General features: G+C 42.7%; 1 protein-coding gene across 1 annotated transcript in view; it reads left to right on the forward strand.

The window, feature by feature from the left end:
* Window positions 1-638: 638 nt before the first annotated feature.
* LACTB2 (lactamase beta 2) overlaps window positions 639-15,101 on the forward strand; it is a 29,941-nt gene continuing 15,478 nt past the window's right edge. The window contains exons 1-3 of the mRNA XM_029223192.1: window positions 639-817; window positions 6,977-7,140; window positions 12,355-12,481. Coding sequence (XP_029079025.1) covers window positions 696-817; window positions 6,977-7,140; window positions 12,355-12,481 — 413 coding nt within the window. The 5' untranslated portion in view covers window positions 639-695. The remainder of the gene's footprint in view (window positions 818-6,976; window positions 7,141-12,354; window positions 12,482-15,101) is intronic.

Here is a 15,101-nt window from a genome sequence, read left to right on the forward strand (position 1 = left end):
ACACACAGCACACAAACAGGACACACAACACACAGGACACAGCACACACAGGACACGCGACACACAGGACACACACGACACACACACACACACACACACACACACACACCCTCACCCTCGCCTGAGAACCCGACGAGCGATCCTTCCCGGGATTTCGTCCTCAGTTAACTAACCCCAAACCCCTCGCTCCATCACAAAACTTCCCCGGTTAAAAGGTCTCTCGTGCACTTGAATGAACTCGCCTGCCTGGACACAAACTACTGCGAAGGCACCACTTTCTATGACAGGCAGCAGCGCCCACAGGCCGGGAACCCAGCCTGACCTCGGGGCGCCTCACACCACACGCCCACGAACTCCCTCGCGCTGCGGCCCGCGAAACCTGGGCAGTGTCACGTGGCCGCTGGCCCCGCCCCTCGCGCAGCAACCGACTCCCCTCCCTTCCCGCGCCGCTCGCGCGTCGTCACGTGCTCGCGGGCCCCGCCCGCGGCACAGCGGCAGATTTCCCCCGCCCTTCCCTGCGCCTCACGTGACCTCTGCCCCGGGCTCAGTAGCCGAGACACAGCCCGCTCCGCACGCGCGGCGTCACGTGACAGCTGGCCCTCCACCCACCACCCCCCCCCCCCCAACGGCCTGGTTGCTTGTTCCGCGCTCCGGCGGCTCTTCTAGTTCAGCGCGGGCGAGCGGCAGAGGGGGAGATGGCAGCCGCCCTGCAGCGCGTGGAACGGCTGTCCAGTCGGGTGATTCGCGTCCTGGGCTGTAACCCGGGCCCCATGACCTTGCAGGGCACCAACACCTACCTGGTGGGGACCGGCCCCAGGTAAACGTTTCCCCCCCACAACCCCGCATCCTACACACCGACCCGCGGGACGCACGGAGCTGGGGCTGCGATCGCTGCTCGCCGCGGGCGGAAAGGCTGTGCGCCCGCAGCCGGCACCACGGCGTCCCGCCCCAAGCGGGCGGGACCACCCCCAGATCACGACCACCCTGGGTGGTCAACTCTCTAACTTACAGCTGGCTAATGAAAAAAACCACTTCGTGGTTTTGAGACCTAATTTACTTTGCATGATATTGAATGCCAGGATGAGCGTGTTTAAGCTGTTGAGAAACTAGAAATCGCCTGGAGTTAATCCAGGAAAGCGTTTACTTTCCACACCTTTCACTGGTGTTTGGCCCGGAGTTTAACTTCGCTTCGCAAAAGCGATTCGTTGTGCTGAGGCCTTTTTCTTAACTCAGCAGCAGAGGGCAGGATTTTCTTGCTTCAAGTTGCTCGAGTCTGTTGAAGAGTCCCCTAGCTCTTGGGAAAGAGAAGCTAACTTTGTTTTTGTTGCTGTTGTGTGGCCTTATTTAAATTACTCTGCGGAGGGAATAGCCTGTCTGTATTTCTAAGATTTTTCTCTTGTTCAGATGCATTCTATTTTAGTGGAATTATGCAGACATGGGAACATGTGATTTACTGCACAATAAGTGCATTGAGCAATTTTTGTATGGTACTTAGTCTTTAGTATACTCTAGATAATAGAAAATGAAAATAAGATATAGTTCCGCTTGAGCCCAGAATTTAATTGTTCAGCCCAGACGTGTTACAATTAGTAAAATATAGTTGATTACTAAAAACGGTTTAATAAGTATAGTTTATTGGGCTTTCATTTGAAGTATCCACTGTATTTGCCTTTTTCCAGTAAATCACAATTTTAGAAGCAACAGGATGGAGGGTCTGGAAGTACTGCACATCAAGCAGAAAGCAACAAGTTGAGTCCAGGGTAAACAAGGCAGGGTCAGAGCTTTGAGCTGCTTCCGGAATCGAGGAGAACAGAAAATTAAGCAACAAAAATACCTGATATCTGGCGTAGAGTCTGGGTTAGCTGAGACTCCCTCACCCTAGGAAGTCCATAGATATGCTCTTCACTTTTCAGTGTGTCATCTTAAACGAGCTCTAAAAGACAGTACCTAACATGAAAATGGCATGTAGTCAAAATTATCCTAGAAAGTCTCTCAGGAAAACACTATGTTGGAGATCAGTGTACTCTCTCTGTAAGTTCAACACAGCCTGCTTTTCTTCCAGCGGTGAAACAGATGGCTGGTTCTGTTTGAAAACCAGATGAAGAAGTTGGCTTAGGTTTAGGGGCCGTGTTGTATGAAAAATCCATACTGTGTCTTTAAACACTAGAATCACACTCTGCGTGGCAAGGTGCTGGTGCTAAAAGACATGAGGAACCTGAAACTGATTGAGGGAAGAGCAGATTCACAGCCTTCCATCTTACACTGCTTAGACTTCTACCCACATAAGCTTAGGGAGTGGAACGGCCAGTGGAATCACTCATAGATGAGAGAGAGGTGATGGTGAACCCATGTAGCTGAACTAGAATAAGTTGATGTACAGATGCTGCTGCTCTGCTGTATAAAGTAGATGTTAGGTGGCTAGGAATGAATATTAGTTGGGTCCAAGTAAGTGGTTCTGATAATGGTATCCATCTGTTCCACTAAGATCACAGGTGCCTCCTGTATCACTAAACCCAATGGCATTTTTCCATTCCCATCTTACTTGAACTTCAATATCTTTTGATGCTATTTACCACTCCCTCCTTGATTTGCTTAACACCGCATTCTCCTGGTTTCCTCTCACCTCTCTAGGTACTCTTATACAATTTGCTTTCTAGAATCATCCTCTTCACCAAGTATTTTAAGTATATGAGCCCTTCACAAGGCAATCCTACTCTTTCTTCTGTTCCCATTGTTATGTTCTTTACCTAGGGGATCTTGTCTACTTCCTTGGCTTCACCTGTTTTATTCATTAGTAACTCCCAAATTTATAGCTCCAGTGTAGACAAATCCAAGCTTCATCTTCAGACTAGGATAGCCAACTGGTTTCTTAAATCTCTAGTTGGAGCCTCACAGCCACTTGAAACTCATTGTTTCCCACTGGTCTTCTTCCAGTCATCCAAATCTTGGTAAAGAGAACCATCCCCACATTTGATCAAGGCAAATACTTACGTACCCTCCTTGACATTTTTCTTTGCTTCCTGCACACATGTATCCAAGCCATTAAGAAGATCTCAGCATTTTCACTGCTGTCACCCAGTCCAAGCCAGTACAACTCTTGCTTAGGCTTTTAAAGTAGTCAGTCTTTTCTGCATCTACTTTTGTCCCTGTTCAATCCATTCTCCCCCATGTAGCCAAAGGAGTATTGTGGGGTTCTTGTTTTTTGTGTTCTGGTCTCTTATCCTGCAGCAGGGTAGCCTAGCTTATTCACTGGCTAGTTTCAGGGTTCCAGTGGAGTGAGAGGAAGCACGGAAAGAAAGACCTGGAGGCTGAGGCTTACGAATGGCAAGCCATCACTTTCATGTCAGTCTTTTCAGTAGGAAAACCCAGTGTAAGTCCCTACTCAAAGGATGCGGAAACAGACTGCCATCCTTGATGGGAGGAGCGTCAAAGTGACATTTCAAGGGACATTATTATACGTAGGTGAAACATGAAACTTTTTTCCTTGCAGTATGCTTAAAATGAGGTCTGTTTGTAAAGTAGTAATACAACTTGGTCTTGATTAAGTTGCCCTTTAATAAAACACCTCTGGTATTTTTAAAAAGTTTTTGGAGACATAATATTTCTTACAGACTCTTTTAAATGTTATTTGATAAAAAAGAAAGCCTTCATTCATAGTAGAAACATTTCTAAGTGCCTACTGTGTCTCAGGCAATATACTAGGAGTCTCCTATGGACTTGGTAGAAAAAATACACACATAACAATAGTTTTGCTTTCACTTGGCTTGGCGAATTGTAGATACCATAAATCAAATAGCCCCCAGGGAATTCTCTGGTGGTCCAGTGGTTAGGACTCCGTGCTCTCACTGCCGAGGGTCTGGGTTCAATCCCAGGTTGGGGAACTAAAATCCCACTAGCTTCAGTGTGGCCAAAAAAAAAAAAAAACCCCAAAAACATATAGCCCCCAAAATGGATATATAATTTACCATTTGACGAGGCCGATGAAGAGTAAGTCTAGAGTTCTGGCACCGTATAATTAAAGATTTTAATCTAGTCACTGTGGAGAGGTTTCGTAAGGGTGTGGCCATTCAGTTGACATCAGAAGTCACAGAAGAGATGTGTCTGGCTGCATTTAAAACTTTGTGATTCACCAACATAACAGAGTTGGATTTTTTGGAAAATGGAAACTAGAAGGCCTTGAGATATTCTGATCTCCGATCTGTCATCACCCTGAGTCAAGCTTCTCTCCCATCCCGGCCACATGGGCTCTATCCACTCCGCCTCAGCGCTTTCATGCCTCCTTTCCTCTCTGTCTCCCACTTATCCTTCTCTTCACCCAGCCAACCTCACTCATCCTTTAGAGCTCTGTTAAAATAACATTTCCTCAATAAAGCCTTCCCTGACGCCTTACACTGTGATAGGTTAATGTAGTACACTGCCTTAGCATTCCATACTTGTCATGGCCCTTATGTCAATAATAAAATGATTTTTTGTGTGTAGGGAGAAGCTTAAGGTATTTCCCCAACTCCACTCCCCACTAGAATATAAATTCAATGAAGGCTTATTCATTACTATATCTCTGGCACCTAGCACAGAGCCTTGTACATAGTACAGTAAATATTTGCTGAATGAATGAGCATTCTCTTTTTCCCTTCATTTGCTCTGTTAGGATTCTATTACTGCTGGATAACTGCAGTTTTAACCAGTCTTCCTTCCTCTTTCTGATCAGCCCATAGATGTCAAATGAATTTCCCTAAAGCACTCAGACTTACCGTGATGCCTAGTACAGAGGTATTCAGTAAACATTTGAATGGACCAATAATAGCTAGGTCTTCCAAAGAGTATTTCCACATTCCTCCTCTGCCTAGAACCTCTAAAAGATGGAGTTTTAATCTTTACTATTAAAATTGTAAATACCTTGAGGGTGAGTATACTATTTCTTCTTAATAGGAAAAGGCAGTCTAGTGGACTAGTTGGGGTTAAGACGCTGGGCTCTGATTATCAGGTCCCAGTACCTGGCTCATGGCTGTTGATAAGACAGTCGATTTCACTAAGCGTCAGATTCCTTATCTATACAGTGAGAGTTGTATCGTACCCACCTCAGACGGATGTTATGAGGATTCAGTGAAATTTAAGTGAAAATTCATACCCAAAGTACTTAAATTCTAGAACGGGGAAAGCACGTCAGCTATTACTTTACTCACTTTTTCCTCCCTTATAACATCCAGACAATACTGGGTTTATAGTAGGTGCTCAGAAAGTACTTAATGATTTTGTAAGAGGGACAGCAAATTGACAGAGACCATTTAATAGCTATCTCAATGTTGATAGAAAATACCTAATTGAGAAAGTTGATGCCACTAACTCCCGTTAGTTGAAGAATTTTTTTCTCCGTTCACGTAGCAGATTGTTACTGCATGCCAGGCCCTGTGCTCTGGTGAATAAATTGGTCACAGACCTGTACAGGTTCTTCTGCACTCTTCTCTTGTCCCCTGGATTAGCATAACTCACATTTGCAAAATGACATCCTAAGATAGGGTATTGTCTGGGCTGTGAAGGACACAGCCCACCTAGAGATGACAGTGTCTGATCCTCTGCACTAATTCTTCACAGACATCATTGATAGACTTGCTGTTTGTTAAGGAGGGAACAACCTTTTTTTCCATTTTACAGCTGAGGTTGGACTTACGCCACATGAAGAATGATTGTAGGTGCTTCCCATGTAGTCCACTTCCTCCAGAGACCCACAGTGTGTCTTGAATGGACAAGTGACTGTGAAACTGAGTCCCCCTAAAGCCACGTTTCCTTACCGAGTTTATGACTAATCTCTCTATCCAAAACTTTATTCCCTTTCTTGTCCCCTCTGCCCTCAGTCCTGTGCTACCTAAATATTCATCCACCAGAGTCAGATGACTAAAATTGCTGTAGTCAACAACATCGTTCATGTACTAAAATTGCTGTTACAGATGTCATCATTAACATACAAAGTCAGGTTGTTTCTCCAGGGCAAGATGGGTTTTTGTCTTGCAAGAAAGGCATGGCACATAGCAGATCATTCATAAACAGTTACTGATGAATTAATACACAAATAGAATGACTGAAACTTCGCATCAAGATGAATCATCTCTCCCCCAGTCTGAATTCGGGAGCGATTCCTGTGAAACAGCGTGAATTTAAGAAGTCAGTGAATTGGTTCTGGAGGAGGAAAATGTCACCCTGATTTCTTCCAGAAAACTTTAGAGGGAAAGACCATCATCCCATAAAATAGTGAGAAAGGGCAAACAAAGTAGAAGGTGGGTTCAGAACCACAAGCAGAAAAAGATAACTAATGAGGTGGTCTGAGTAGAGAAAGGAAGCAGCTCAGAGACTCCCCGACACTTCCCTGCTGCCTGCACTTTCACGTGAGGTAGCCCGTGTAAAACTTAGGGGATCGGTTTTGTGTATAGTGCAGAAGACTGGGTTTCCTTAGGGATACCATCGAATCAGATTCTTTCATATCTCCGAGACATTTGAGGATGTTGTAAAAGATCTCAAAGGCAGCGTGGATAAAAGCGCGTCTTCTGGCGCCAGAATACCTGGGTGCAAATGTTGCTTCTGCCCTATCTTTGCAGAGTAACCTTGGGCAAGTTACTTAATTTCTGGATATAATAATGAAATGCCTACTTTAAAACGGTGTTACGAGAAATACAATTGTTAAAATATGTCAGGTCCTTGGAACAGTGCCTTATCTCTTTCAAGTGCTATGTAAGTGTTGAATACCATTGCTATTATTCCTTGTTCAGACTCACATTTATAAGTTTTTTTTCAGAGAACTTTCTGAAGGTGAGATGATTATAGTTAAGCTGAAATAACATGCAGCTGCTTTTCAAGCACGTTGGAAGCAAGGCAATTTGAATTTGTGTGGTTTCTTAAATGTAATGTAAATTATCTGTGTGAGAAACATGCTGATACAAACTCTGTGTTCCGACTGTATGATTATTTTCCATTTAATTTTCAGGAGAATCCTCATTGACACTGGAGAACCAGCAATCCCAGAATATATCATCTGTTTAAAGCAGGCTCTGACAGAGTTTAACACAGCCATCCAGGAAATCATAGTGACCCATTGGCACCGTGATCATACCGGAGGCATAGGAGATATTTGTAAAAACATCAATAATGGTAAACAGAAAACATTCATTAAGCTCACTGAAGAAAACTGTGTCTTCGGAATAATTTACTTCGGTTAACAGAGCTAAGTAAGCTAGTAAACCATTTACTAGCTTACTTACGTATTTAAATGGTACTTTCAGAAATTACTGTAACTTGAACACTATCCCCAGTTTTAACAGAGGAGGCAAGGAAAGGTCCTATTTTCTATTTCAGATCTCTTTGCCCTCTTATTTTTCCCCTTTGCCCAGTGATGAAGAGCAGTTTTAATTTAGTTTGCATGACAATTACTATTTCAGATTTAATAACTAACTACTGTTGAGCACTTACTGTGTGCCAGGCACTGTGCTGAACGTTTGGCCTGAGTACTGTGAGGTGGTATGTTCTTGTCCACATTCTAAATGTGACCTCACGTCTTCCATAACATAAGGCAATTACCACAGTAAACTGAAATACTGGGGAAAGATCATTGTATTGATAATTCTCTGTCCCTGAAACCTATTCAGTACTGACACCTTACCATCTCCCTTATTCCCTCATCCCACCGTCACACACATAGATTCATCCATACATACATACATTCATCCATTCGTCCATCCATCCATCCATTCTTTCCTTTAGTGAATACTGGAGGCACTGCTAAATCCAGGTGCCATTCTTGGCACACAGGACCTAGCAGTGAGCAAAACAAAGACCGCCTTCATGGAGCTTCGCTCTAGTTGGAAAGGTAAATGGTAAATGAATCTTAGGTCAGATGGTGACAGGTGCTATGAAGAAAAATGAAGCTACATGAAGGCAAGGGGGGAGAGAGTAAAGCGGAGGAGGGTGGTAGCAGTGGTGTCTGGGGTGGAGGGAGAGGGGGTGAGCTGTACGGTATCTGAGAGGAGGGCACACCCAGCAGAGGGCACTGCCGGGGCAGAGACACTGGAGTGGGACTTTGTGTGTGTCCAAGGCACAGGAAAGACAAGGAGGTCAAGAACGTTCATTCACAAAAGGGATGCATGTAAACATTCGACTAGTATTTTTTAATGTTTGTAATTATCTTTTTAGGCCTTGAGACTATAATTGGGACACCAAGATATTCTCAGGCACAGCTCCCAATATCACCAGGAGGCCCATTGTAAAGACCTGTCTCCCCTCAGTCTCTTACCCTCTAACCTCCTTTCTTCCAATCCGAAGGGACTGCCCTCCACAGGAAATCACTCTGTCTTAGTCTGACCTGTCCTCACCTTTCTTTCTCTTGTCCATCATTAAATTTTGTGAATTAAAAAACTATGCCGAGGATCCTTAATTAGCTTTGGGCAGCTCTTTTAGCATGCAGGTCAGCTTGAAAAATTGAAATGTTTATGGCCCCCTTTCTCTCCTTCATAAATGAGCTTTATTGAGCTTGAATTTACATACATAAAATGTACCCATAAAATGTATAGTTTGGCAAACACCTATGTGACCACTCCAATCAAGATAAAGAACGCTCCCACTACCCCAAAGAGAGGTCCCCTCATGCCGCTCTGCAGTGATTCCCCCTCCAGCTCCAGCAACCACTCATCTGCTTTATATCACCATAGATTAGTTTTGCCTGTGTTCTAAAGTTTTCTAGAATGGAAGGATACGACATCACTCTTTGGCTTCTTGCACATTAGCATCTTGTTTTTGAGATTCACCCGTTTCATGCATCAGTAGTTTGTTCCTTTCTTATTGCCAAGTAGTAATCCATGGTAGGAATATACCACCATTTGTGTATCCATTCACCTGTTACTGGACATCTGACCCACTTTCTTTAAATTAAAAATTAAAATAGTTTGGGGTTCCCTACAAATAATGAATATTTATATGATAGATTACCTATTATGTTGATTTAAAGAAAATCAAAAAGAAATTTGACACTGCTTCATAGCCATGAAAACTTTAATACTTGTTTGAGAAGTGGCTTGTTGTGTTTCATTCTGATCTTTATTGAAGCTAGACCAGCTACATGCAGACCTTGAGTTCCTCAGCACTGAAATTGTTCGGGTGTACCTTTCAGGATCTCTCCCCCAAAGTTCCATGTATTTCTTCATTCTGTAAATCCTTAATCACTAGCATTCTTGTTCCATTTTGCTTTATAATTTCTTTTTATTCCATATTTTAATAGTTTAAATTTTTTATAATTTTGTTTAACTATTAGTATGGCAGAATTTTTCAAGTACTTTACAATGCTAACTTCCTGTGTTTTGTTTTGTTTTGTTTTTTGCGGTACACGGGCCTCTCACTGTTGTGGCCTCTCCCATTGCGGGGCACAGGCTCCGGACGCGCAGGATCAGCGGCCATGGCTCACGGGCCCAGCCGCTCTGCGGCATGTGGGATCTTCCCGGACCGGGGCTCGAACCTGCATCCCCTGCATCGGCAGGCGGACTCGCAACCACTGCGCCACGAGGGAAGCCCACTTCCTGTGTTTTTACAGGCCACACCAAAATTATGAATGCCATTTATAAGATTTCTATGGGAAGTTAGGGTAACTCTGAAGTAATCTGCCTGCAAAAATTTAAAATATGATCAGTGTGTGATTTGGGAACTCCTAGTGGCTTACAGGGAGCCAGAATTTTACCAGACATGAGAACTGTATAGCCCCAGGGTGCTCAAGTTTTTTGTTTTGGCTTGGTTTTGGGTAAATCTTGTAAAATATATTTTGTTATCTAATTATTATTATTTTGCAGCTGAAGTTGGGCCTTTGCCATGTATTTAACATCCGAGTCCTAGGAGTCAAATGTTTGCTTCTTGCTATTCAATTAGAATGTTAGAAAGTATTATACATGAGCAATATCACGTTTGTATCAGCTTAAATAATTAGCATTGGCAATGATATTATAATCCATAAACCTTAACAAATGACTGAGGGTTTCCTCCTGTTAAAATAATTACACAATAGAGACAGAAAGTTGATAAGTGGTTGCCAAGGGCTGGGTGAAGGAGAGAATAGGGAGTGAGTACCATTGGGTATAGGGTTTCGGAATGTTCTAAAATTTTATAGTGATTATGGTTGTACAATTCTTTGAATACGCTAAAAAAAAAACTAACAACAACAGTGAATTGTACATTTCAAAAGGGTGAATTTTATAGTATGCGAATTACATCTCAATAAGCTTTCATTTAAAATAATAACTACTATATGATTGATTTCAGCATGCCCTTCTCCATCTTGCCTGTGTAGATTGCTCTTGTGAATAAGATATGTGTTTTCAAATTTGCACATAATTTTAAAAACCGGCACGGAGTTATTTTATAGTGTGAAATTTGTTTTGTAATTTTGAGGCAGTTGTGAGTTTTTGGGAAGGATCATCTGCCTCATAACTAGAGATGTAGTGTCTCCACTTCTTTACTGAAAAACAAAATTATGCAGCTCACAAATAAAAACAAACAAAAACACCTTGCTATCTCACTCTAAATTGAAGACAGCCTTACTGTGTAACGTCAGTTCCCAGAATAGCATATTACTTTTTGCTTCAGCCTCTCAAGATACAAAGCAATGGAATTTGGCACTGGAGAGGGAAGGTCTAGTTGCTGTTGTTTTATTTTTATTATATTTGTGATATTTCTATCCTTTATCCGTCCTACTAGCCAGATTTCTATGCCTTGTCAGTTTTCCTTTGCATGTGTTTTTCTCCCTCCGCATTTCCATTGACATCACTGTAGCCCTAATGCTCCTTACCTCCCAGCAGGGTTATTGCAGTCACCCCGTCCTGGTCTTTCTGATCTCTCCCTCTCCAGTCTCCCCACGTACAGCTGCCATACTAATCCACCTATTAACACTATTTCAGTTTCTTACTAAAGAGTGTATGGTAGCCACATACTGTAAAGTTTAAATCCCCCTGTTCTCTGAAAGGCACTTTAAGGCCCTCCATGATCTGAGCTCACCTTACTGTCCCACTCTTTCCAGTCAGGGTTTTGCTTTAGGCAAGTTGGTAGCATTGTTTGGCACATATGCCACGCTCATCCTCCTTTCTCTGCCTTTACTAACACTGTTTCCCTTACCTACAGGTCTTTCTCTGAACCCTTTGCCATCTTTCTAATTGTTTCTCCTTTCTCTAAACACCTGCTGCTTTTATTAGCTGAATTGTCCATTTAGTATCCCTTAAGTGGGACTGAGTATAGTTCTCTAATTATTGCCTGTTTGTGTTTTATTTCCCCCAACTACAACAGTTTTTAAGCATTTTGGTGTCATGGTCCTTGTATTCACTGTACATAGTATACTGGTTAGATGACTGCCACTCAGCTATTGATTGGTTAAGTAATTGATTTTCTTTGTGTCAGTGAGGGTACTATGGGTTACATTTATTTTAATGGTTTCATATCTTAGCCCCGGGTTTGGGGCTTCCTTTCAGCTTTCACAGAAAGAACTTTATACTATTATCCTTTTATTATTAAGTACTGCCGTGATGCCATAACCTCTTTTATTCTGTGTTAGGCACCTAGATAGGGAAAAGTTCCCAGTTTGGGTATTACTGCCTCTTCAACACCCATCTTTTTTTTTTTTAATCTTTATTTTTTATTGGAGTCTAGTTGATTTACAATGTTGTATTAGTTTCAGGTGTACAGCAAAGTAATTCACTTATAGATATACGTGTATCTGTTCTTTTTCAGATTCTTTTCCTATATAGGTTATTACAGAGTACTGAGTAAAGTTCCCAGTGCTCTACAGTATTCAACACCCATCTTGATCTCAAACCTAGCTGAGACTGTGAAGTGCTACTTCCAAATTTTTATATGAAAGAGGAGTGACGGGCTTCCCTGGTGGCGCAGTGGTTGGGAGTCCGCCTGCCGATGCAGGGGACACGGGTTCGTGCCCCGGTCCGGGAGGATCCCACATGCCACGGAGCGGCTGGGCCCATGAGCCATGGCCGCTGAGCCTGCGCGTCCAGAGCCTGTGCTCCACAATGGGAGAGGCCACGGCAGTGAGAGGCCCAAGTAACGCAAAAAAAAAAAAAAAAAGAGGAGTGACTACAAAAAAACAAAGGCTTTTATGTAGACCTGGAAGGACATGAGAGAATAAAAAACTCTTTTGTTAAGGTGGAGGAAATAGTTACCATCCCAGAGATATGCTGCTACAATTCATCCCATTTTCTGTTGCCTCTTACCGTTAAGATTTTTTGCAGCCAATCTCAAGTGTTCACCATATGGAAGTTGATCTCTTAAAAGGCTAAGTTATCATTTAAAGTGTGACTTAATATATTTTACGTGTTTTGTGACTAGACAGTACATACTGCATTAAAAAACTCCCACGGAATCCCGAGAGAAAAGAAACAGTAGGAGATGGAGAGCAACAGTATGTTTATGTGAAAGATGGAGATGTGATTAAGACTGAAGGCGCCACACTAAGGTACGTGAACGTCCTTAAGACACGGAAGGCGGGGCTGGGGGGGAGGGGTCTGTGTATATGTGTTGTAAAAAGACAAGACATATTTGCTTGTCTGAGTGAAAATACCTCAGCAGATCCAGAAGATCTGCTAACATTGGTTTCTCTGGGAAGAGAAATTGGGTTGCTTGAGAAACAGTGGAAAAGAGAAGGAGTTTTCACTCTATCTGCCTTTTTAAAATTATTTGTTTGAATTAGTTGATTACCTTCTTTTAATAAATTAAATTTTAAAAAATAGATTAGCATTTCCTGCTAGGGTGATTTAGGGATTTCTACCCATCAGTTAAATTCAGGGTTCTCTCGTGCTCTCACTTCCAAAAGGTGACCCATCCCTAAAGTAAACACGTTACTGGCCAGACCCATAATCCCCCGTGACCTATCTGAGGGATTCAAAAGGGTGTTTCAAACTCGTCAACTTTGAATCTGAACTAATTCTGGTTCTCTCTCCCCCACAATCTGTACTTGTTTTTGACTTCAGAACATCTACTCTCTCAGTACTTAAGATTTTTTTTTCCTTCTAAGATAGAAGCTGACTCCTCTTCACCCGCGTACTCCCCTGCATCCCTCCCCGCGGCCCTCCCCATCTAATCAGGTTAGTTCTGAACCTCAGAAATATTTGGCAATGTCGCCTCTCTTTCTCCATGTCCACGACCACTACTTCTTGCTCAGTCTTCCTGTCTGCAGGCTCCCCCCTTTCCAATCTGACCTTCATTCCCCGTGTCAGTTGAAACCTGGAACAGCCCTCACTGCACACAAGGTAATGTTTGTTCTCCTGACCGTGTCACAGTCTGGCCCCAGAGTTCTCTGGTCTTCGCTCCCATCACTCCCCTCACAGGCATAGTTAGCAAGGACACTCTGTGCGGCCGTGCTTTTGCTCGTGCCTTCCCCTGTACTAGGCATTGCCCCTTCCCCACAACTCATCTCCCTGACAGACTCTTATCTGTTCATGCTTCAGACCTACTCCACATGTTACTTACTTCAAGAACCCTTTCCAGGCATAATTCACTATTCCCTCCACTAACTTTCCTATAACCTTTATTATTTTGTATTAAATTGTATTGTAAGTTTTTTTGTATGTAAATACCTGAAAAGGTAATCAACTCCTTAGCTTCACAATATTAGTTAATTCTAGTCGCTGTGGTCAACCAACCCAGAAATGCATAATGGCTCAAACATGAAAGAAGTTTACTTCTCAGTCACATAAAGTCCAAAACGGGGTGCTGACTAGTGAGTGACCCTCCTGTAAGTAAGGTTTCAGGCTCCGTGCGTCTTGTGATTCCATTAACCTCACTCCTTGGCTTCCGAGGTCGCCGTGCTCAGGTACCTCCATCAACCCAGCGGGTGGAGAAAGAGCATGAAAGGGATCTTACCTGGAAGGTTTTCACAGACCCGGCCATCTCTTGCATTGGCTATAAATTCAGTCATGCACCACTCCTGACTGTGCAGAGACAAGGAAATAGAGCTTAACTTCGTGCCCAGGAAAAAGAGGGAATAGGTTTGATTACAAGCTAGCCACTGTGACACAGGCAGGTCCCAGATTCATCTTTAGATCCTCAGTCCCTGGCACTTAGGAGGTAATGGGTATTTATCCTACACATAGTAAATTTACTACCTCCAAAGAGGCGAGTAAATGAACAGAAGAATGAGAAAGAGAAAATAAGTCATGGGTATCCATGCCACCTTTCAAACCAGCGTTCCCTTTTCTTCAGTATGCAGTGATTGACAGAATTTAATTTATAAACCAACTAATTTCTGGGAATATGCTTTAAATGCTCTTGTTGAAAATATGATAGTATCTCGTATAATTTGCTCATGGTACCAAAGGAAAACAAACATCATACAGCTGCTACTTCAAAAAGTATTTGGTATTCTCGGACAATACAGAATTTCGCCCATCACACACCAGACCTAGTGAAAATGAAAGGGGTCGAGACAGTAGGTGGTTCCTTGAGTCTTCTGTCTCAAAGGCGTGGGTATCACAGTACTGGCTTATCGGTTATCACAGAATTATGGATATTAGATCTATACCTAATTGCGGATTAAGAATACTCAGTGCTTGGAAGTTACTGCCACCCATCTGCCATGAACAGACCACATACTTTAAGCTTTTTATTAGAGTATTCAAACAGAAAAGCGTACCTATCATCCGTGTGAAACGGTGAGTTGTTACAAACTGAACAAACCCTATGAGCAACACACAGATCAAGAAACAACAATATGGTGTAGGTACAGAGAACAGAGTAGTGGTTACCAGAGGGGAGTTGGGGGCGTGAAATGGGTAAAGGGGATCAACCGTACCGTGATGATGGAAAATAAATTGGTGGTGGGGAGCATATTGAAGTAGAAATATAATGTTGTACACGTGAAACGTATGTAATGTTATAAATCAATGTTACCTCAATTAAAGAAAAAAAAATTTTTTTTAACCTAAAAAAAAAGTAGGAAACAGTATCAGTGCCCCAGAGCCTCCCACATCTTGCTTCCCGTCACCACCCCCTCTCAGTGGAATACTGTCTCAGATTCATGTAGTGAATTGATGCCAAGGAGCTCCATATTATATGAATTCTATTTAAGTTTTGTTTTA

The sequence above is a fragment of the Monodon monoceros genome, unplaced genomic scaffold (genome assembly GCF_005190385.1).
Source record: "Monodon monoceros isolate NGI ecotype Baffin Bay Population unplaced genomic scaffold, NGI_Narwhal_1 Super_Scaffold_14, whole genome shotgun sequence".
Taxonomy (NCBI): domain Eukaryota; kingdom Metazoa; phylum Chordata; class Mammalia; order Artiodactyla; family Monodontidae; genus Monodon; species Monodon monoceros.